Source organism: Hemitrygon akajei, chromosome 18, assembly GCF_048418815.1.
Source record: "Hemitrygon akajei chromosome 18, sHemAka1.3, whole genome shotgun sequence".
Classification (NCBI taxonomy): domain Eukaryota; kingdom Metazoa; phylum Chordata; class Chondrichthyes; order Myliobatiformes; family Dasyatidae; genus Hemitrygon; species Hemitrygon akajei.
Window position 1 is genome coordinate 68,693,337 of NC_133141.1, and position 24,399 is coordinate 68,717,735.

At 45.7% G+C, this 24,399-nt stretch overlaps 1 protein-coding gene across 7 annotated transcripts in view; it reads left to right on the forward strand.

Annotated features, from left to right (window-relative positions):
• The window catches only part of srcin1a (SRC kinase signaling inhibitor 1a), a 616,941-nt gene that overhangs the window by 230,657 nt on the left and 361,885 nt on the right, over positions 1-24,399 (forward strand). For all 7 annotated transcript variants that reach the window (XM_073071787.1, XM_073071788.1, XM_073071783.1 and 4 more), the window contains exon 4: positions 6,976-7,259. In XM_073071787.1, coding sequence (XP_072927888.1) covers positions 6,976-7,259 — 284 coding nt within the window. The remainder of the gene's footprint in view (positions 1-6,975; positions 7,260-24,399) is intronic.

Genomic DNA, 24,399 nt, shown 5'->3' on the forward strand with positions numbered 1-24,399 from the left:
CCCCTGAGCAGCACTAGCTAACTTCCCTGCAAGAATGTTAGTACCGCTCCAGTTCAGGTGTAAACCGTCCCTTCGGAACAGATCCCACCTGCCCTGGAACAAAGCCCAATTATCTAAAAACCTGAAGCCCTCCCTCCTGCACCATCCTCTCAGCCACGTATTAATCTTTATAATCCTTCTGTTCCTTGCCTCACTCGCACGTGGCACAGGTAGCAATCCTGAGATTGTTACCCTGGAGGTCCTGCCCTTCAGCTTCGCACCTAACTCCCTGAACTCACTACGCAGGACCCCCTCACTCATCCTACCCACGTCGTTGGTCCCTACATGGACCACAACATCTGGTTCTTGCCCTCCCTCTCGAGAATAACCTGCACCCGATCTGAGATGTCCCGGACCCCAGCACCAGGGAGGCAACATACCATCCGAGACTCCTGATCTTCCCCACAAAATCTCCTATCTGCCCCCCTGATTATAGAATCCCTATCACTACTGCTGTCTTCTCTTCCCTCCTCCCCTTCCTAGTCGAGGCTCCAACCTCAGTGCCAGAGACAGGACCACTGCAACTTGTTCCTGGTAGGTCATCCCCACCAACAGTATCCAAAACTTATTGTTAATTCTACCACACAGTCAAAATGCTGGAGGAACTCAATAGGTCGGGCAGCAAATGTGGATGGGAATGAACAGTCGATGCATCGGGCCAAGACCCGATACATCATCAGGACTGGAAAGGAAGGTGGCAGAATCCAGCTTAAGACAGTGGAGAGAGGGAAAGGAGGACAAATTGGCAGATGATAGGTGAGATCAGGTGAGGGGGAAGGTGGGTGTGTGGGGGAGGTGGTGGTGAAGTAAGAAATTGGAAGGTGATAGGTGGAAGAGGTAAAGACTGAAGAAGAAGTTTGCTAGGAGAGGAAAATGGACAATGAAAGAAAGAGTAAAGGTAGTGGAACTAGAGGAAGGTATTGAGCAGGTAAGTAGATGAGAAGGGGTGAGAGGGTAACCAGATTGGGGAATGATAAAAAAAGAGAGAAGGAGGGAAGCAGAAGAGATTAGCAGAACTTAGAGAAATGAATGTTTGTGCCATCAGGCTGGAGGCTACCCAGATGGAAAGGAAATAAATGTTATCTTTTAATCAATACCATTCAAGCCTAATTCCACAATGCATGGTAACCAGCTGATACCCAAAGAGCAGCTGACATCCACAGGATCAGAATGACTGGTTCCAAACCCTCCAGTCTTGCTCTGATTTCTGGGAATGAAAAATGCAATTTAGGGACAAAAAAAGTACTGACATGATTTTCTTTTTAATACTATTGCTTAATAATTGTAGAAATAATGAATATGGGAAGAAGAAATCAGCACTTTGGTTGATAGTGAAAAAATATCCAGTATTGGCTTTCTTGATTGGTGCAGGAAGATGGGGGGAGGGGTGGTGTGCAGAAAGATGATTGACATGTTGGGTGACCAGTAGAAAAGGTTTAAAGCATGGGGGGCAGTCATATGATGATTCCCATCAGTTGGAAGACTGACCTGTTGGATGTGAGGGGAGAGTAAAGGAATTGGCTGGAAAATGTTTCTTCAAATATCTCTGTGACCTTGTGCCGATTGACTTACAGCCTGAAACCTCGGAGGGTGTCAGTGCCTCTGTTTATTACTGCCGTCCTTCTCAACTTATTCCGTACGTCTTTGTCCATTCCTTCCCAAGTCCTTTCCAGAATGCCAAAACCTCACCATCCTGTGTTCACAAGGCTCCTTGACTGTTTCCTTTGAATTTTGCCCCCGCCCGGCCCCCATCCCACTCACTGTCTGATATCCATTCAGCCACAAAATATCCAGTCACGGATGCTACAGAAATGTAAGTTGTTATTGCACGGAGCCTCGTTACTTTGTGACTGTGGCTGCAAATGATGTGTTTAGTTTGTTCAAAATTAATCAACAGTTGTTTTTTACAGCATTCCATTATCTTGAACATTTTCCAGGCCTGTCTGGTGAATCAGCTTTTTTTCTGCCTGCTGATAAGAGCCTGTGTCCTTGTAATCCTTGACGTCTTTTTTTTAACTGACCCTTGTTATTTTTGTATCCATCCACTTGTAGAAAGAGAAAAATCTTTTAGCAAGCAGTAATGCTCTGTCAAATATTTCTATTTTGATGGAAAGAGTGTTTTTTCAGATTGGTGGAACTCATGCTCTGGATATAATAGACTCTGATAACTCTGCATCTTTAGAAACGTATTGTGTGTTGCATTAACCTACTCTGGTGAGTGGTGAAGGGAGCTGTGACTCACCCCTGAATAAGTAAACCAATGAACATTAGTGGCAATTGAAGGAGACACCAATATTTAAAGTGAATTCTATTTACTGAGATTAGTTATTTATTTATTTAGAGGTACAGAGTGGACAGGCCCTTCCAGCCCAACAAGCCTTGCTGCCCAGCGACCCACCTATTTAACACTAGCCTTATCACAGGACAATTTACAATGACCTAATAACTGGTACAACTTTGAACTGGGGGAGGAAACCCACACAGTCACAGGGAGAACATACAAACTCCTTACAAAAGGCAACAGAATTGAATAGTGTGTCGAACTAACTGCTATGCTACCATGGCACTCTTTAATTTAGGACTCATTCACCATGGTAAACATTTTCTCTGCTTTATTCTGTCAGGAGTTCATAATTTTAAAGGATTCATTTAGGGCACTCCTCAGCCCTTGTACCTCCTACAACAATTAACTCTATTCCAGGCTTCTATATTCCATGTTAGCTTTATCAGGAAATGCATTTATGGTTAGCCATCTATTCCCTTTTGAAGTACACACAGGAGTGAAACCCGATGTGTCTTCTGCTGCTGTAGGCTATCCACATCAAGGTTCGATGTGTTGTGTATTCCAAGATGCTCTTGTACACACCACTGTTGTAACACATGGTTATTTGAGTTACTGTTGCCTTCTTGGCAGTGTTTTTGCCCACAGAACAGCCACTCACTGGATGTTTTTGTCTTTCGCATCATTCTCTGCAAACCCTAGAGACTGTTGTGCATGCAAATCCCAGGAGATCAGCAGTTTCTGAGATACTCAAACCACCCCATCTGGCACCATTTCACAGTCAAAGTCACTTAGATCACATTTCTTCCCCATTCTGACAGTTGGTCTGAACAACAACTGAACCTCTTGATCATGTCTGCATGTTTTTATGCATTGAGTTGCTGCCACATGATTGGCTGATTTGATTATCGAGCACATGTACCTAATAAAGTGGCCACTGAGTGTTGGATTTATTTTTGGCAATTTTATGATCTCCTCTCCAGTCTTTCTCATTGTTTCTTAATGTTTTTCTACAACAAGTTAAAAGCATATAGAAACCATATCTAATACAGTCCAGCCATGAGTCAGGACCCTTGTTTATCTCAGCTGTACCGACTGAACTGAAGCAAAACGTGCCTTTATTTTGTTTTCTATCAGGATTTGGAAGCAACTTGTTACTCTGCAATGTAGTCTGAACCTTGTAGCTGTAACCCCTTCCAGCAGCACCTAATTTCAATGAGATTTGATATACCACAAAGTCTGTAACAAATTTCTATGGAGAGCACTCCAAAGGATCAGAAAAAACTACAGAGGGTTGTAAACTCAGCTAGCTCCATCATGGGCACTGGCCTTCCCACCAAAAGACGTGCCTCAAAAAAGCAGCATCCATCATTAAGGACCCCCGTCCCCACCCAGGATATGATCTCTTTTTATTGCTACCATCAGGGTGGAGGTAAAGGAGCCTGAAGATGCAAACTCAATGTTATAGGAACAGCTTGTTCATCTCCACCATCAGATTAGGGTGTCACGGCAGTGTAATGGTTAACACAACGCTTTTCAGTACCTGCAACCCGGGTTGAATTCCTGCTGCCATTTGTACGTTCCACCCATGACTGTGTGCGTTTCCTCTGGGTGCTCCGGTTTCCTCCCACAGTCCAAAGACATTGGTAGGTTATTTGGTCATTGTCTCCAGAATAGGCTAGGATTGAATTGAGAATAGCTGGGTGGCGTAGTTCAAAAGGCCAGAAGGGGCTATTCTGAGCTGTATCTCAATAAATAGATATATAAAATTACTGAATGGCCCATGAAAGCTACCTTACGTTTTGCTCTATGTTTGCACGTATAATTTTAACTGATAGTAATTTTTTTTAATGTACTGCACTGTACCGTTGCTGCAAAACTACAAATTCACCACGTATGTCAGTGATAATAAATCTGATTCTGAACTGGTGAAAGAGGGTGTTGTGTGGCGATTAGAGAACAGAGATACTGGCTGCGCTTTGTGGCTGGTTTAATGTTAGACTGGGAGCGGATGCATAAAGGAGTGAAATGTGCTAGCGAGTGGAATTGCTCAAAGAGATATCTCTATTTCATCAGCAGTTCTCATCAAGAATTACATATAACATATGTAGAAAGCCGTTTAGCTTAAGAGGAAATATCAGTGGGAATTGGTTGCAGAAACTGCTGAGTAATGTTGAAAATGCTCTACATGAGGATAGTTTTCTGGGTGCTAGGGGTCACCTGCTGGCCGGAGGGTGACAAAATATACTTCCCACCATGAACGTACTTCCAACTCCCAGTCTCTGCTTGCGCCTTAGGGGTGGAGTTTGTCTTGGTTGGAGACCACAGCAAGGTACAGCACGGTCCAGGCCCTTCAGCCCTCGATGTTGTGCCAGCCTACAGTATATAAACCTACTGACCCTTCACTTCTACACAGCCTACAACCCAATAATTACCCTATGTACACCTCTATCAAGTCAACTCTCATCCTCCTTTGCTCCAAAGGAAAAAAAAGCCATAGCTCGCTTGGCCTTCCCTCATAAGGCATTTTGACCCAATATGCCGACAATTCCTTTCTCCCCCACAGAAGCTGCTTGATCAATCTAACCCTTCCCTCCCATTAAACCCTCCATTTTTCTGTCATCAACATGCCAGTCTAAGAGTCTCTTAAGTGTCCGTATTGTATCAGCCTCTACTGTTACTCCTGGGAGTGCATTCCATGCACCCACCATTATCTGTGTTTTTTTTAAAAAAAACCTCTAACATCTCCCCCAAACTTTCCTCCACTCACCTTAAATGGATGTTCTCTGGTATTGGCCATTGTCACTCTGGGGAAAAGGGGCTGTCTGTCCACTATCCATGCCTTTCATAGTCTCATATAATACACCTCTATTAAGTTGCCTCTCATCCTGTCCCTCCAGAGAGAAAAGCTCCAGCTCACTCAGTCTTTCCTTCTGTCTCTGCCTGAGTCTGGAGACAGGCCCTTCAGGCCAATCGGTCCATGCCAGTAAGATGCTCATCCAAACTGGTCTTGTTTACCTCCAGAATAGAATTGCTTAGAAACTGGAAGACTTTCATGGTCCCAACTGCTCTACAGTTGATAATTTGGTCTTGCCTGATCTTTTCCCTGCTACCATTCTGACCAAAGGCCCAGCATTCTCCCTGAGGTTGGGTGCAGTGCTCCCATAAGGCATAGAAGCAGAGTTAGGCCATTTGGCCCATCGAGTCTGCTCTACCATTCCATCATGGCTGATTTATTTGCCCTCTCAACACCATTCTCCTGCCTTCTCCCTGTAACCTTTGATACCCTGATTAATCAAGAACCTATCAACCTCTGTTTTAAATATACCCAATGATTTATCCTCCACAGCCATCTGTGGCAATGAATTCCACAAATTCACCACCCTTTTCCTAAAGAAATTCATCCTATCTGTGTTCTAAAGGGTTGTCCTTGTATTCTGAAGCTGTGCCCTCTGGTCCTGGACTCCCCCACTATAGGAAACATCCTCTCCACATCCACTCTGTGTCCTCTGGTCCTAGACTCCCCCACTATAGGAAACATCCTCTCCACATCCACTCTATCTGTGCCCTCTGGTCCTAGACTCCCCCACTATAGGAAACATCCTCTCCACATCCACTCTGTGTCCTCTGGTCCTAGACTCCCCCACTACTGGAAACATCCTCTCCACATCCACTCTATCTGTGTCCTCTGGTCCTAGACTCCCCACTATAGGAAACATCCTCTCCACATCCACTCTATCTGTGTCCTCTGGTCCTAGACTCCCCACTATAGGAAACATCCTCTCCACATCCACTCTATCTGTGTCCTCTGGTCCTAGACTCCCCCACTGTAGGAAACACCCTCTCCACATCCACTCTATCTGTGCCCTCTGGTCCTAGACTCCCCCACTATAGGAAATATCCTCTCCACATCCACTCTATCTGTGCCCTCTGGTCCTAGACTCCCCCACTATAGGAAACATCCTCTCCACATCCACTCTATCTGTGCCCTCTGGTCCTAGACTCCCCCACTATAGGAAACATCCTCTCCACATCCACTCTATCTATGCCCTCTGGTCCTAGACTCCCCCACTATAGGAAACATCCTCTCCACATCCACTCTATCTGTGCCCTCTGGTCCTAGACTCCCCCACTATAGGAAACATCCTCTCCACATCCACTCTATCTGTGTCCTCTGGTCCTAGACTCCCCCACTATAGGAAACATCCTCTCCACATCCACTCTATCTGTGTCCTCTGGTCCTAGACTCCCCCACTATAGGAAACATCCTCTCCACATCCACTCTATCTGTGTCCTCTGGTCCTAGACTCCCCCACTATAGGAAACATCCTCTCCACATCCACTCTATCTGTGTCCTCTGGTCCTGGACTCCCCCACTATAGGAAACATCCTCTCCACATCCACTCTATCTGTGTCCTCTGGTCCTAGACTCCCCCACTATAGGAAACATCCTCTCCATGTCCACTCTATATAGACCTTTCAATATTCAATAGGTTTCAATGAGACTCCCCCTTCATTCTTCTAAACTCCCAACAGTACAGGCCCAGAACACCAAATGTTCCTCATACCCTCTCATTCCCAGTCTGGGATGTGGCCAACGGCCTGCAGCAACATGAGTGCTCTCAGTGACAGATCTCCTCTTGTCCCCTCTGCAGATTCGGACAAGTCCAGCTCGCACATGATCTCCGCCGATGATGCCGAGTACCCCAGGGAGTACCGAACCCTGGGGAACGGTACCCGGCGCTTTTCCAACGTGGGCTTGGTGCACACCTCGGAGCGGCGGCACACGGTCATTGCTGCGCAAAGCCTGGAGGCACTGACTGGCATGCAGAAGTCGGACATGGAGAGGAAGAGGGAAGCATTCCTGGATCACCTGAAGCACAAGTATCCTCACCACGCCACGGCAATTCGAGGGCAACAGGAGCGCCTGAGGGAACAGGTATTACCAGCTATGGTGTTGCACAAGCAATTATCAACCTTATAACTTAACAACTGATTATATATTAAACATCCTGGTTTGGATTTGGGTTTCTTTTCAGGGAGTTATGTTCTGTTTGTTTTTGTCTGGGAAATCCAAGTCTTTATTCACACAGCAAACCTCCAGGAGAGAGTGAGTCTAGGAGAATCCAAGAGAGTCTCACTCCCTGGACAAGATGTTTTATACAGATAACAATAATCTATTACCTATAACCACCTACTTAACATTTTGAATATAATTAGGTAAATTTACAGAATTATATACTGTATTTACAGTGAAAGCTCGTTGCACTAGCAGAACCCCTTTGAATATTCAATTTTGTTGTCTGTTCCAAAAGCCTCAAAACTCCAGACATCCAAAATGTTACAGTGTTGAGGGATGGCTTCATGAATATACAACTAACCGTGTGGGTAACATGGTACTGTAGTGGTTAGCACAATGCTATTACAGTGCCAGCAACCCGGCTCCAATTCCTGCCGCTGTCAGTAAAGAGTTTATACATTCTCCCTGTGACTGCGTGGGTATCTTCTGGGTTTTCCAGTTTCCTTCCACAGTCCAAAGACGCACCAGTTGGTATGTTATTTGGGCATTGTAAATTGTCCCGTGATTTTAAATTGGGGAATTGCAGGGCCGGATGGGCTTATTCCACGCTGTATCACAATAAACAAATGTAATAACCAAATAAACCAGAAGGTTAAGTGCGAGACAGATCTGTCCTGAACTGTGCATTAAGTGGCAGGATGCGCCTTTAACAATTGAAAATTGCAGGCCCTGTTGTCTTCCCCGATGTAGCTTCAATGGGACAGAAGCCGAAAATCACACACTCAGTGACTGGTTTCACTAACATCAAAGTTTTCATTAGAAGTTAAATTGAGCATGTTTTATTTCCTGCTTCTCATTTTAGTTCATCTATAATTATCCTATCCATAATGGTGCAATTCCAGAATCATCCCTGACAGAACCCAAGCTTAAAAGTGATTAATACCGAGTCCTAAATGCTGAGTAGGTTAATTGGTCATTGTAACCTGTCCCATGATTAGGTTAGGGTTGAAATCAGGCTCGGGGGTTGCTGGGGCCAGAAGAGCCTTGTCCACACTGTACCTCTAAATAAGATAAAATAAAAGTCCCCATTGCACTGTTTTGATGGAGAAAGAGGGTTGTTATTCCATGTCCTGGGCTGTGTGAATTATCAGTTTGTTGTTGTGTGTTCTCCACATGTCACCAGTGACTGCATTTCCAAAGTGTTACTTCTTCTTAAGCCCATTGCCCCTGCTGGGTCAAAAGCCACTGACAGCAGCTTGGCAGAGCCCTCTGTCCTGGACCGATAGAAGGTTGATCAGCCCTGTGGCTTCCGCTTTCACCATACGTTTTCTAGTCCAAGATCCTTCCTCTCCCTGGGATGAGTCCTTTGCAGCTTCTGTTGGCGTTTCTATAGCTCTGTGTTTTTACAAGATGGCCCTTTGCACAAGCCTCTTCTTTCACAGCCGGACTTGGCACCATCCATGGCAGAGTTCCAGAGTGCTTCAGTGTCTTGAAAGAGACATAAAGGCACTATAGAAATGCAAGGCTTCTGTGGTTTGGAAGAACTGCTGAGCTAATGAAAGTTGTTCTCAAGGTATCCATTAAATTCTAAGCACAAGAGATTCTGCGGATACTGGAAATCCAGATTAACACATTCGAAATGCTAAAGGAACTCAGCAAGTCAGACAGCATCTATGGAGAAGATTAAACAGTCGGCATTTCCATCTATTGAGTTGTTGCGCACTACTGAGGGATCAGCATGGGGAGGACATGGAGTAGTGTCTGAATGCCTGAAAAATGTAGACAAATACCTTTAATAATAAAGATATTTGTCTGCATTGACAAATAATTTTTGGCACGGGCCAAAGGGCCCATTTCTGTACTGTAGTTTCCTGTGACTCTAAATACAGTACCTCTCCCTGCTTCTGTGGACTGAAGCAAATGGAGGTGACGTCTCCTTGTGATGCACCATCAATAACTCTCGGAGACGTGAGGCGAGATATCGGCTTTTATTGACTGGAAGAAAGAACAAGCAGCAATTGACCACCATGCTACATCCTGGAGACTGAGGGCAGGGCTCAGGCTCCAATCGCCTTTATACCGGGGTCTGTGGGAGGAGCCACAGTCAGTGGGAGGAGCCACAGGAGCAGTCAGCGGGGGGGGCGTGTCCAGACAGGTATATGTAGTTCACCACATTCACCCCCCCTTTGTTTTAAAAGAGAGTCCCCATGGGGCGAAGTTTCTTACAAGTATATTTACAGGTTAAGTCTATCAGGTGGTCGAATCTGTCGCTGCGATCTACGTAGCACCGACTGTGATTGCACAGGTGCCGGTGCTGATTGCACCGGAGACGGTGGTTGTGCTGGTTCCAGCCTGACTGGAGGTGTCAGCCCACTAAGCGTCAGTGATCCCTCATGCGTGTGCGAGGCACCTTGTATATACGCGTGCGAGGCGCCCAGTATGGGAGTGTCGTGAGGAGTCTGTGTAGGGCTCGGTGTGCGCGTTGTCACCTCGGGTACAGGGTTCATAGTTACCGTGGAGTGTTCGGGGTAGTGGTCTGCTGCTCCTGCGGGCGCCAGGTCGCGGACAGAGACCGTGTCCTCCTGCCCATCAGGTAAGACCACGTAGGCATACTGGGGGTTCGCATATAGAAGATGAACCCTCTCGACCAGCGGGGAGTATTTATTACTCCTCACATGTTTCCGGAGCAGCACTGGCCCTGGGGACGTCAGCCAAGCCGGTAGGGTGGTCCCAGTGGCAGACTTCCTGGGAAAAGAGAATAGGCGCTCGTGAGGGGTGGCATTGGTGGACGTACATAACAGGGAGCGGATAGAGTGGAGTGCCTCGGGGAGGACCTCCTGCCATCGAGAGACCGGCAACCCTTTTGACCTAAGGGCTAAAAGTGTGGCCTTCCACACTGTGGCATTCTCCCTCTCCACCTGTCCATTTCTCGTGGTCCGACTAGTAGCAATGCCCCTAGCCAGCAGGTACTGGCGCAGCTCGTCACTCATAAAGGAGGACCCTCTATCACTGTGGATATAGCAGGGATATCCGAACAGAGTGAAGAGCTGGCGCAGGGCTTTTATGATGGACGTGGCAGTGGTGTCGGGGCAGGGGATGGCAAAGGGGAACCGCGAGTACTCGTCGATAATGTTGAGAAAGTAGACATTATGGTCGGTGGAGGGAAGGGGGCCCTTAAAGTCAACACTCAGTTGCTCAAAGGGGCGGGTGGCCTTGATAAGTTGCGCCTTTTCAGGACGGTAGAAGTGCGGTTTGCACTCAGCGCAGACTTGGCAGTCCCTGGTCATCGTCCTGATGTCCTCAAGGGAGTACGGCAGGTTCCGGGCTTTCACGAAATGGTAAAATCGGGTGACCCCCGGGTGGCAAAGATGTGCATGGAGGGCGTATAGCTGGTCGAGCTGTGCACTGGCACACGCTCCCCGGGATAGGGCATCAGGGGGCTCATTGAGCCTTCCAGGCCGGTACAGGATATCATAGTTGTAGGTGGAGAGTTCTATTCTCCACCACAAAATTTTATCATTTTTGATTTTGCCCCGCTGTTGGTTGCTGAACATGAACGCAACTGAGCGCTGGTTGGTCAGCAAGGTGAACCTTTTGCCAGCGAGATAGTGCCTCCAGTGCCTAATAGCTTCCACTATGGCCTGGGCTTCTTTCTCCACCGCGGAGTGCCGAATTTCAGAGCCTTGAAGGGTAAGAGAAAAGAATGCTATTGGCCTGCCTGTCTGATTGAGGGTAGCAGCCAGCGCGAAATTGGAGGCTTCACTCTCTACTTGGAAGGGAATGGTCTCGTCCACCGCATGCATCGTTGCTTTGGCAATGTCCCCTTTAATGCAGCTGAAGGCCGCGCGGGCCTCGGCAGAGAGGGGAAATGTGGTAGACTTGACCAGGGGGCGGGCCTTGTCTGCGTAATGAGGGACCCATTGGGCGTAATAGGAAAAGAAGCCCAGGCACCGTCTGAGGGCTTTGAGGGTGGTGGGAAGAGGGAGTTGGTGATAAGCAGATTTCAGATCTATCGTCGAGTACACCTTGTACTGAGCTATCTGGTTGACCATATCCGCGATGTGGGGTAGGGGGTACGTGTCAAGCTGCGTGAACCTATTGATGGTTTGGCTATAGTCCACGACCATCCTATTTTTCTGCCCGGTCCGAAGACAGGCAGGATGACGGCCCCCATGCCTCACACGCAGCGCTGCTCGACCCCGCTCGTGGTTCAGACTTACAGACCCTGGAGAAATGGCCCTTCTTCCTGCAGCTGGAGCAGGTCGCTTCTCAGGCCGGGCAGCGTTTTCGGGGGTGCTTTTCGAGTCCGCAGAAGTAACACTGCGCGGACTTGTGACCGGCAGCAGCTGTGGTCGGGTTCGGGGAGTTCATGGAATCGCGACTGGCAGCGGCGTTGGCGAATTCGCTCGCGGGAACCGGCGGCGGCGGGGTCTGAGGTGTCCACGGACCCGCCGGGGAATCGCGCAGCTGGACAGCGTCAACGTTGTGCAGAGCAGCCTCCAGCATGTCGGCCAGCTCGATCGCCGACTGTAAGGTAAGATCGGCATTTTCCTGCAGCCACTGGCGCACGTACACTGACCTGATCCCTGTAACGAAGGCGTCCCGTACCAGGAGCTCCGAATGTTGCTCCGTCATCAGAGCTTTGCAGTCGCAAGTTCGCACGAGTGTCTGTAGGGCTCGGAGAAACTGCCCGCTCGACTCGTCGGGTCGCTGTCGCCACGTCGCTAAGCGATGTCTTGCGTAGACGATGTTCACCGGCCGCAGGTACTGTCTTTTGAGGGCGTCCAGTGCCCCTTGGTAGGTTGGCAGGTCCCTGATAAGGGAGAATACTTTCGGGGTGACCCTCGAGAGGAGAATTCTGTGCATAACAGCGGGTTCAGTTGCACTAACCTCCTCCAAGTATGATTGGAAGCATGCAAGCCAGAGTTCAAAGGCAAGAGCTGCTTCAGGGGCTTGGGGGTCCAAGTCCAATTTTTCCGGACGTAAAATACTTTCCATGTTTTAAAACTTCCAGTCAATAAAATTGATGCACCATCAATAACTCTCTGAGACGCGAGGCGAGATATCGGCTTTTATTGACTGGAAGAAAGAACAAGCAGTAGTTGACCACCATGCTACATCCTGGAGACTGAGGGCCGGGCTCAGGCCTCAATCGCCTTTATACCGGGGTCTGTGGGAGGAGCCACAGGAGCAGTCAGCAGGGGGTCCGTGGGAGGAGCCACAGGAGCAGTCAGCAGGGGTCTGTGGGAGGAGCCACAGGAGCAGTCAGCGGGGGGGCGTGTCCAGACAGGTATATGTAGTTCACCACACCTTGTGAGTAACATCTGCAATGCAGCTGAGAGCAGGGAACTCTGAGATGTGACGGCGATCAGTAGCAGGTTGTGCGATGTTCCAGCGGCCAGGATGATGAGAACAATCATGATAGGAACTAGGAAGAATTGTTGGATTCTGATGTTTTTAACTCAAAGTCTTTTGGAAATCAAGAAAGAGGCACAAAACCTGTTGCTTCATGTTCATTTTATTAAGTAAAACCCCTTTTTACCAGGTGTCTCCAGAGATGTGGCTCATTAGCCCCTCACTAACAGCCACCTGACTCAGCGGTGAAAAAACCACATTTGTCAGACTCTGTACATCTAGGGTCGATATGACTTGGGTCCCACCAAACCCGGGAAGTTGGGATGTTTCACACATCCGAACCCGGATCTGTGTGAATACTGTGTTAGTACTGCTCCCATGCAGTTGACCATTGGCAAGAGATAACAGACCGTACACTGAATACAATTAGAAAGTAATCACAGTTAACTTAGTTGAAATGTGCACAAAGTTGGAGCTCATCTTGAAGTTGTTTTTAACTCTCGCACTGGACCCACGGTCTGCAGCAAAGCACACACCCCCTCAGCCATCTTCCCTCCTGTTTTCTCCCAGCTCCTGCCAAAAAGACCTTGATCCACACCAGTGTCTGTTGCAAAATCCTGTCTGCCCAGCATTCTGTAGAACCTTCCCCCAGTTTCACTATCCTGATTGGCTGTCATAACATTCCTAAGTTGAACCACATAGCTCCTTATCTTTAGCTCAAACGCAAACATGCTAAAAGCAGAACAGAGTGTTCTTATACTGCTAAAATGAAAAAATTATAGCATCGCAGTAAAAATCTTAACCCCGCCAAAAATAGTCATGTCCTCATGACTTTGAAATTTACCAACCCATCTTTAATTACAGTTTTCAAAGGAATTTTGTGATGTCATGACCTCCAATCCATTTATAAATGGTAGTGACATCTCTCACTGGGGGGATAGACGCAACAATCTGTTACCCCGGCGCTTCATAGGCCAGCCTGTGCGGAGGTTTCCTGACTCTTTGAGACCTCCTTATCCCATCTTCAGCTCCTCCGGCTTCAACCACCCCTAGTGACCCTTCCTGTCTACTAGAGGGTGCCTCCCCATCCATCACTTATCTCTTCCAATGGCTCAGGTACCCCTGCTCCATGACTGAACTTTCTTCAGTTTAAGCAGGCGCTGCCAAACATCTCCAAGTTCCACTGGTGCTGACCGGCATGACATCTCTCAGAAAGGGGTGTCCTCAGTCAGTGTAATAGTGTGGCAAGTACTCCTGGAGTAATCAACATCAGACTTATCAGTAGAAAATGCATCTTCACATCCCAACATCTCAGTTATCTTATTATCCATTCCTCAGACATTCTGATGAACTTGGGGGTTCCTGTCACACTAGCTACTCCTCCAGGATGTAATGTGACAGGTTTAGACTGGGTGTACCACACAGTTCCTCATTTCTGCTCATCATCCTGCTTCGGAGGAACTTGCACCTTCTCCAAGACAGCTCTGAACACGGTGAAATAGACAAGGTTTTCAAAAAGTTCTCTCCATTTCTCTCCTTGCATGCTCCCATGAGCCTTCTCACAATGGAAGTATTTGTTCCCACAAAAATGGAAGCTCCACCCTTTTCGACCCGATCTGGGCAGACCAACACTGGTCTGTCAATAGTCTCAGTTACTCCAACATCTGCTTCCAAAAACTCCAGTTTCAATAAGTAGCCATCGTACGGGTACTCATCCATACTAAGCTCCCAAATCTCTAGGGCACTGAGTGGCGTCAATGGTAAATGCGTCAAATACCGGTTGTAAAAAGATCTATAAAGCAAAGTAGCTTGAGAACCTGTGTCAAGTACGGCTCTAGCATAAACACCTTTAATCCGTATAGATGTATCAGAGCTCGGTCCCACTAAACCTTCAGGAATAGTGTTTTGTACTTCAGTATTTCTCTTGATAAACTGATAGGAACGTATCCTCTCTGACACGTCAGCCTGTTCCTTTACTGGGTCCCTCCATAGTTTTACCTCTTTTCGTCACTGTTTGATTAATCGCTGATTTACTTTCTGAAGATTTTCCTCTCCTTCACACTCCTGCTTGAAATGTCAATCTTCTCCACAGTTGTAACAGAAAATACCAGTCACTTCCGTGGTCAAGGGGCCCCGCTCAGTAGCAGCCCTCGCTTTAGTATGTCCCACCAGTGGGCCCAGCTTTGTCACGCTTGGTGACAGCACCAGCCGATATCATCCAAAATGCCTTATCTCTCAGATCTTTCATGACATCTTGCAAAATGCCCACTTGTGTGGCATTAGGGCTTGCTTTAGCAACAGAGTCTGATACTGAAGACTTTGCCCTGCTGTCAGAGGTCTCCTGCTCCTCCATCACGTTTTCCTCCTCTCTAATTTCTCTAGAGCAGTGGTTCCCAACCTTTTTTTGGCCATGCCCCACCTAATCACCTCTAAAATCCTGATGCCCCCTGTGGTGATATATAATTCTTATTATTCAAAAAGTGAACTCCTATTCACCTGGAGGATGCCTAAAAGACCATTAACTTGGTTTAAACAAGCTTCCAAAGAACATGGCATTCATGAAAGAGAAAAATAAAAGAACCAAAGGACTGTTAAAGTTCTGAGGAAGAAATTACTAAGAAATTGTAAAAAAAAAGAACATTAAGTGATATTAAAATAATAATAATAAATAAATAAAACAATGCCGATTCGTTTCTACAGCATACAAAGACAGATACACCGTTTAAAAGAGATGACGCAATGTACACACCTTCACACCACCAAGAACCGAAAGCTACTGCGAAAAGCAGCATTGGCGCGACCTCGTACGAGTTTCTTACACGTTTGGACTTGTTCATTCATTCCTTCCTACATCAGTCAATTCATTAATTTAATTATGAAAGCCATTTGATGGTTGTAATGATGTGATACACTATATATACAGTACATACGCAATTACACATGTACATACACACAAGTATTTTTATGTATGCATACTGTATTAACTCGCACACACACTCATACTCACACAGACTTACTAGAAAAAATTCACTGTTAATAACTCATTCTCGAATTGCCCCCCTTAAAAATCAAATTACCCCCCTGTGGGGCATATGCCCCACTTTGGGAACCACTGCTCTTGAGTAACTCAATAAAAGATGGAGGAGGGCGCATCTTGCGGATCATTTGAATATGTAAAGCAATCACGTATGTGTCAGCTCTATCAGCTGTTGGACCCTTTAAACTCTCTACCAGTCCAAGTTTTTTAAATATTGTCTGAGCACTGCCATTCATCCAGTAACTGAGATGTCTGCTCAGCCCAAGCCTCATATTCTTCTTCCTCACTGGGTGTGGGCTTGATCACTCCCGCCGACAATAACTTTGGCTCCCCACAGATACACTTCTGCATTTATCAACCAGTGATGTAATAGCCAAAACAAGCTCAGAATTTAAGTCAACCGCTGAAGGACTCATTCGACCTTTCAATCAGACATCTCCTTTCCCTCACTCCGAAGAAATGAGACCAATTTGTCTTTAAAGTCTCCACCCTCAGCTACAGGAAAATCAATTTGGCACCCTTGCCTATACTCCTCTCTTTGAAAATATAGACAGCTCTCGGCCCCACCTCTCCGGGTACCCCAAGCGTAACTGGCAGAGCCACTCCTGTCTGAACTAAAACGACATCTTTGTCCGCCGTTTGGTCAAACTGCTGTTCCACAATCCCAACCTTCCCTGATACTGGAACCGAATTTAAAACTCTTATCAGCAATTCATCTGGGCTGCAGATATCCACCCTACTCAGAACAGAAGCATGTGTTACAGGTAATCTATTTGAATCACACCAACACTCAATCCCTGTGGCATCCGTAATCATGTATCTTAATCACTTTCCCAGACAATGGTTTAACAGGCTTAAGCACACAAACCACTTAATCAATTCTTAGAGCAATTACACAGTATTCAGCGAATACAATCCCGGACAAGCTCCCACAATGAAACCCCCTTTTTACCGGCTCATTAGACCCTCGCTAACAGTCACTGGACTTATCAGCAATAAAACCACCTTTCTCATACTCTGTATGTCCAGGGTCTATATGACTTGGGTCCCACCAAACCCGGGAAGTTGGGATGTCTCGCTGACCCGAACCCCGATCTGTATGAATACGGTGTAACTACTGCTGCCATGCAATTGCACATCATCAAGAAATAACAGATCGTACACCGCATACAAATATAAAGAAAATATATTTATGAATGTCAGCTTTATCGAACAGTTAGTAGGAAAAAGAAAAGAAAAAAAATAAAATGAGCCCATTATAGTTAATCCAGTCTAAATATGTACATGTGGAGTTCATTTTGAAGTTGTCTTTAACTCATGCACTGGACCCACAGTCTGCGTGAAAGCACAAAGCATCCTCCAAATGTCTCTCAAAATCCATCTTGAACGAGGGTTCCCCTTGGAAGGTTTGGTCCTTCCTTCTTGAAGCCATTCATCTTCACAAAGCACCTTGTACAACAGGGATGGCATCCTCAGCCATCTTCCCTCCTGTCTTCTCCCAGCTCCCGTCAAAAAGACCTCACCCACACCAGTGTTGGTCACCAAAAACCTCTCCACCGTGCATTCTCACGAATCTTCTAATTCCACTATCTAGACTGGCTGACACAGCGTTCCTAAATTGAATAACTTTATCTTCAGCTCATACCCAAACATGCTAAAAGCAGGACAGAACTGCTAAAATAAAATACCTACAGCTTTGCTGCAAAAATCTTAACCAGGGTGTTGCACAGTGTTAATAGAACAATGGAGATACGACACATTATGATGAATAGGACAAAGGACATTGAAAAGCGGACAATGATAGAGGTCTAGTAACTGAAGGGAGAGGGAAGCAAAAAGAAAGATACATGGTCAGATCTTTTATACCCATAGATAAGAAACATTCCATTCAACTTTGCAGATAAGAGTCAACCAATAAGATTCCTCCTATTCAAATAACGCAGCACCAGAGAAGCTTCCAAAGTTTTCCAGAATCAGAGGTGTAACACGAGGGGACACACTGAACATCTGCACATACATACAGATGTAAAAGTGCTAAGTTCACACAAATCCATTACCAGGTTCCCTCGGGAGTTCTCAGCACATATGGTCTGGTCTTGTCACATCTTAAGGAGACATTCCTGTGCCTGGGGACTGCTGCTACTGAATGACGGGACTGGGTGTAGTGCTTGAATGGGGTTGGTGGGCCCTAGACAGGCTGGTGAAGAACAGAGCCCCCCAGGAGATATATTCATTGTGGCTGAGGGTCATTGATGGTCTTCAGGGCTTCAGATAAGTGCTGCTATCTAGATGTTGCTGGGGCAAGTATGAATTTAATATCTGAACACAATAGATTCTACAGATGCTGGAAATCCAGAGCAACACACACAAAATGCTGGAGGAACTCAGCAAGTCAGGCAGCATCTATGGAGGGGAATTAACAGTTGACATTTCAGGCTGAGACCTTTTGTCAGTTCTCCTAATATCTGAATATTAAATAATATTAAAAATTAGATAGGGTAAATATGCAAATAGACTTTTTTTCCACTGAGGTTGGGTAAGACTAGAACTAGAGGTCATAGGGTGAGAGGTGAAATATTAAGGGGAGCCCAAGGGGGAACATCTTCACTTAGAGGGTGGTGTGAGTGTGGAATGAGCTGACAATGGAAGATAAGCCCACTCTGCGAAGTGATGCAGGAGGGCATTGATATGAAAAGCATTAAACAGTCTCAGCATTGGAACATTCCGGATTTGATTGCAGCATTTAAGAGAAGTTTGAATATGGAGGGCTATGGTCCAGGTGCGGGTCGATGGAACAAGGCAGCACAATTTGGCACAAACTAGATGGGCTGAAGGGCCTGTTTCAGAGCTGTAGTGCTCTCTGACATCAGTGAGCAGGAATCTCTGATATATGGCAGAGGCCAGTAACCGTAGCATGGGACATTCCTGAGGATGGAGTGATGAGAGCAATTGTGATGGGAAATGTTGGTGAGGGTCGGAAGGAGCTTTTGTAAATGAGGGTGTTACCAGGGGAGGGAGAGAAAGAGAGAGAGGTCGGGGTGGGGGAGGGAGCACTACTAGTGTGGATAGTTGAAATATGACCCAGAGAGCCTCAGTCATGAATTCAAGCCTTGTGTTAGTGAATTACAGGTATGATCATACTGGGCATGTCAGTGATAACAATGTGCTGCCAGGGTAGTGGTACAGGCAGATACATCAGGGACATTTAAAAGACCCTTAGAGAGGCACATGGATGATTAAAAAAAATGGAGGGCTATGAGGGCAGGAAGGGGTAGATTGATCTTAGAGTAGGTTAAAAAGTTGGCACAACATTCAGGGCCGAAGGATCTGTACTGTGCTGTAATGTTTTATGCTTTGTGTTCTGGCGAGGTGCAGATATGTCTCTACCAAAGGAGGTGTAAGATGCTCCTTCCCTCTGTAGCCTGCAGGTCACCCTTGAGCAAGGTGTAGCACCTGCTTAGCCCCCGATCAGGGTCATGTGAAGCCATGGGAGCAGGTGGTGGATGGTCGTATGAGCAGCTGGTGCAGATCACAAGTCCTGGTGATGTGATCACTGATGCCAGGCAGACAATCTCTGAAAAGTTGGTTGGGTTCACCCATCTTGTAAAGACACTATTCAGAAGAAGGCAATTGCAAGCTATTTGTGTAGAAAAATTTGCCAAGGGCAATCATGAAAAACCATGATCATACATGCCATACAGCATGGTATGTAATGAACAAACAAGTGAAAAAGAGAGAAAAAAGAAAAAGTAGTGAGGTAGTGTTAATAGGGTCAATGTCCATTCAGAAATCTGATGGCAGAGGGGAAGAAGCTGTTCCTGAATCATTGCCTACTTCTATGACAGAACAGATTCTTCCCCTTTGCCATCAAATTTCTGAATGGTCCATTAACCCACAAATTGTCTTATTATCCCTCTTTAACATTCTTTTCAGACTTAGTAACTTTTTATGTCTTGTGTTATCCAGCTGCCACAAATCAACACATTTTATGACATAGGCCCGTGATAATATATTTGATTCAGATTCAGGACATTAGTCAGGAGTCCAGTGCCCTTCTGTGGAATCTTCATCTACCAGGGAGAGCAGCAGGTTAACAAAGCCTTTTCCTCTAGCTCTAGATATGCCAGTCTGGATTTCATGCTTGTGTCCCTACACTGTACAGGCCATTTGGCCCACAACGTACTGACCTTTTTCAAGGTTCAAAGTAAAATTATTATCAAAGTACATATATGCCACAATATACCACCCTGAGATTCATTTTCTTGCAGGCTTACTCAATACATCTATAGAATAATAACCTCAGTAGAATCAATGAAAGACGGCACCAACTTGGACATCAAATCAGAAGATAGCAAATCAATACACAGAGTCCCAATGAGAGAGCATGCGATACGAGATCTGTTATTAGGGAATGAGACAGAGCAGGTGACAGCAGTTTGTATAGGGGAACACCTTGCATCCAGTAACCACAGTGTTATTGGTTTCAAAGTAAATGTGCAAAGAGATAGGTCTGGTCCACAAGTTGAGATTCTAAATTGGAGAAAGTCAAATTTTGATGGTATTAGAAATGATCTGGCAAGTTTGGATTGGGACAGACAAAGGTGTACTTGGAAAATAGGAGGCCTTCAAAAACTAAATTTTGAGAGTACAAAGCTTGTATGTGCCAATTAGAGTAAAAGGTAAAGATAACAAGTGTAAGGAACCTTGGCTTTCAAGAGATATTGAGGCCCTGATTAGAAAAACGGAGGTGCATAACAGGTATAGGCAAGTAGGAACAAATGAGGTGCTTATAGAGAACAGGAAATGCAAGGGAACACTGAAGAAAGAAATCAGGAAGGCTAAAAGAAGGCATGAAGTTGCTCTAGCAGACAAGGTGAAGGTGAATCCTAATGACTTCTACAAGTATGTTAAGAGCAAAAGGATTGCGAGGGACAAAATTGATCCTCTTGAAGACCAGAATGGTAATCCGTGTATGGAGCCAAAACAGTTGGGGGAGGTCTTAAGTGTATTCTTTGCATCTGTATTTACTCAGGAGATGGGCACAGAGTCTATAGAAATGAGGCAAAGCAGCATCAACTTCATGGACCCTGTACAAATTACAGAGGTAGGGGTGTTTGCTACCCTGAGGCAAATCAGGGTGGATAAATCCTCAGTACCAGACAAGGTGTTTCCTCAGATCCAATGGGAGCCAAGTGCAGAAATTGCCGGAGCTCTAACAGAGATACTTAAAACATCCTTAGGAGAGATATCAGAGGACTGGAGGATAGCCAATGTTGTTTCATTGTTTAAAAAAGGCTCAAAACAGAAACCAGGAAATAATAGGCCAGTGAATCTGACATCAGTCATTGGAAAGTATTCTAAGGGACCAGATATAAAAGTATTTGGATAGAAATAGATTGATTAAGGATAGTCCGCATGGCTTCATGCGTGGTAGGTCATCTTTAACCAGGCAAGGCAGTGGAAGTTGTCTACATGGACTTTGTCATGGTCCTGCATGGGAGGCTGGTTAAGAAGGTTCAGTTGCTTGGCACTCAGGATGAGGTAGTAAATTGGATTAGATATTGGCTTTGTGGGAGAAGCCAGAGAGTGGTCGTAGAGGGTTGCCTCTGACTGGAGACCTGTGACTAGTGATTTGCCGCTTGGTCCATTGTTGATTGTCATCTGTATCGATGATCTGAATTATAATATGGATCAGCAAATTTGTAGATGACACCAAGATTGAGGGTGTAGTGAACAGCAAGGAAGGCCATCATAGATTGCAGAGGGATCTACGTACATCAGCTGGAAAAATGGGCTGAAAGATGGCAGATGGAATTTAATGCAAACAAATGCAAGGAACAGCAATGGTCTTACACAGTGAATGGTCGGGCACTGAGGAGTGTGGTAGAACAAAGGCATCTAGGAATACGGTCATTGAAAGTGACATCACACATAGATAGGGTCGTAAAGAAAGCTTTTGGCACATAGGCTTCGTAAATTAAAGTATTGAATACAGGAGATGGGATGTTATGTTGAAGTTGTATAAGATGTTGGTGAGGCTTAACCTGAAGCATTGTGCGCAGTTTTGGTCACCAACCTACAGGGAAGCTGTAAATAAGGTGGAAAGAATAAAGAGAAAATGTACAAGTATGTTGCCAGGTCTGAAGGACCTGAGTTATAAGGAAAGATTGAATAGAAGTTTATTCCTTGGAATGTACAAGATTGAGGGATTTAACAGGTATACAAAGCTATGAGGGGTATAAATAGAGTAAATGCAAGCAGGGTTCTTCCACTGAGGTTGGGTGGGACTACAAGCAGAGGTCATGGCTTAAGGATGAAAGGCAAAAAGTTTAAGGGGAACATGAAGGGAAACATCTTCACTCAGAGGGTTGTGAGAGTGTGGAATGAGCTGTCAACACAAATGGCGCACGCGAGCTCGATTTCAACATTTTAGAGACAAGGTACATGGATAGTAGGGATATGGAGGGCTATGGTCCAGGTGCAGGTTATTAGGAGTAGGCATTTTAAATGGTTTCGGCAAAAACTAGATGCGTGGAAAGGGCCTGTTTCTGTGCTGTAGTTCTCTACGACTATGACTCTAACAAACTGCAAATACAAAAAAAAGGAAATAATAAATGAGCAATAAATATCGAGAACATGAGATGAATAGCCCTTGAAAGTGAGTCCATAGGTTGTGGGAACATTTTAGCAATAGGGCGAGTGAAGTTATCACTCCAAGATCAATCTAACCCTTCTCTCCCACATTGCTCTCCATTTTTCTGTCATCTATGTACCTATCTCTTAAATATCCCTAATGTATCTGCCTCTACTACCACTCCTGGTAGCATGTTCCACACGCCCACCACTCTTTAAAAGAAAATTACCAACATACCCCCTATACTTTTCTCCAATCACCTTAAAATTGTGTCCTTTTGTATTAGTTATAAGACCATAAGATATAGAAGCAGAAGTAGGCCATTCAGCCCATCAGGTCTGCTCCACCATTTAATCATGAGCTGATCCAATTCTTCCAGTCATCCCCACTCCCCTGCCTTCTCCCCATACCCTTTGATGCTCTGGCTAATCAAGAACCTATCTATCTCTGCCTTAAATGCACCCAATGACTTGGTCTCCACAGACGCTCGTGGCAACAAATTCCACAGATTTACCACCCTCTGAGTAAAGTAATTTCTCCGCATCTCTGTTCTAAATGGATGTCCTTCAATCCTGAAGTCTTGCCCTCTTGTCCTAGACTCCCCTGCCATGGAAAATAACTTTGCCATATCTAATCTGTTCAGGCCTTTGAACATTCGGAATGTTTCTGTGAGATCCCCCCTCATTTTCCTGAACTCCAGGGAATACAGCCCAAGACCTGCCAGACATTCCTCATACAGTAACCCTTTCATTCCTGGAATCATTCTCGTGAATCTTGTCTGAACCCTCTCCAATGTCAGTATATCCTTTCTAAAATAATGAGACCAAAACTGCACACAATACTCCAAGTGTAGTTCACGAGTGACTTATAGAGCCTCAGCATCACATCCCTGCCCTTATATTCTATACCTGTAGAAATGAATGCCAACATTGCATTCACCTTCTTCATCACCAACTCAACCTGGAGGTTAACCTTTAGGGTATCCTGCACAAGGACTTCCAAGACACTTTGCATCTCTGCATTTTGAATTCTCTCCCCATCTAAATTTATTTTATTTTGCATGTCACACCAGACAGTCAGCCATTCTTGTCTGGCGCGTGGTGTCAGGATTGGTCTCCTTTCAGATTAACTGGGTCACAGTATGAACGTTCCTGACTCGACCTTGTTTTGTTTACGAGGCCAAGTGGCTAGCTCAACGCTCAACCTGGTACAGATGGAAAACATGCTCAGGGAGTGGCCCGACTTGGATTCGAACTCGGGAGCCTTCGCTCCGGAGTCCGGCGCTGATGCCATTGCACCACCAGCTGGCCAAATCTAAATAATAGTCTGCTTGTTTATTTCTTCCACCAAAGTGCATGACCGACCATACACTTTCTAACATTGTATTTCATTTGCCACTTCTTTGCCCATTCCCCTAAACTATCTAAGTCTCTCTGCAGGTTCTCTGTTTCCTCAACATTACCCCACTCCTCCACCTATCTTTGTATCATCGGCAAATTTAGCCACAAATCCATTAATACCATAGTCCACATCATTGACATACATCATAAAAAGCAGCGGTCCCAACACTGACCCCTGTGGAATTCCACTGGTAACCAGCAGCCAGCCAGAATAGGATCCCTTTATTCCCATTCTCTGTTTTCTGCCGATCAGCCAATGCTTTACCCACACTAGTAACTTCCCTGTAATTCTATGGGATCTTACCTTGCAAAGCAGCCTCAATGTCAGGCACCTTGTCAAAGGCCTTCTGAAAATCCAAATACAGCACATTTACTACATCTCCTTTGTCTACTCTACTTGTAATTTCCTCAAAAATTTGCAGTAGGTTAGTAAGGCAGGATTTTCCTTTCAGGAAACCATGCTGGCTTTGGCCTATCTTGTCATGTGCCAGATACTCCGTAATCTCTAGTTACTTCTGTCCTGGAAAAAGGTGCTGGCTGTCCACTCTATCCATGGCTCTTATTTTTGCACGCCTCATTCTATACCTCTTATAAGACCAAATTACATAGGGGCAGAATTAGGCCATTTGGCCC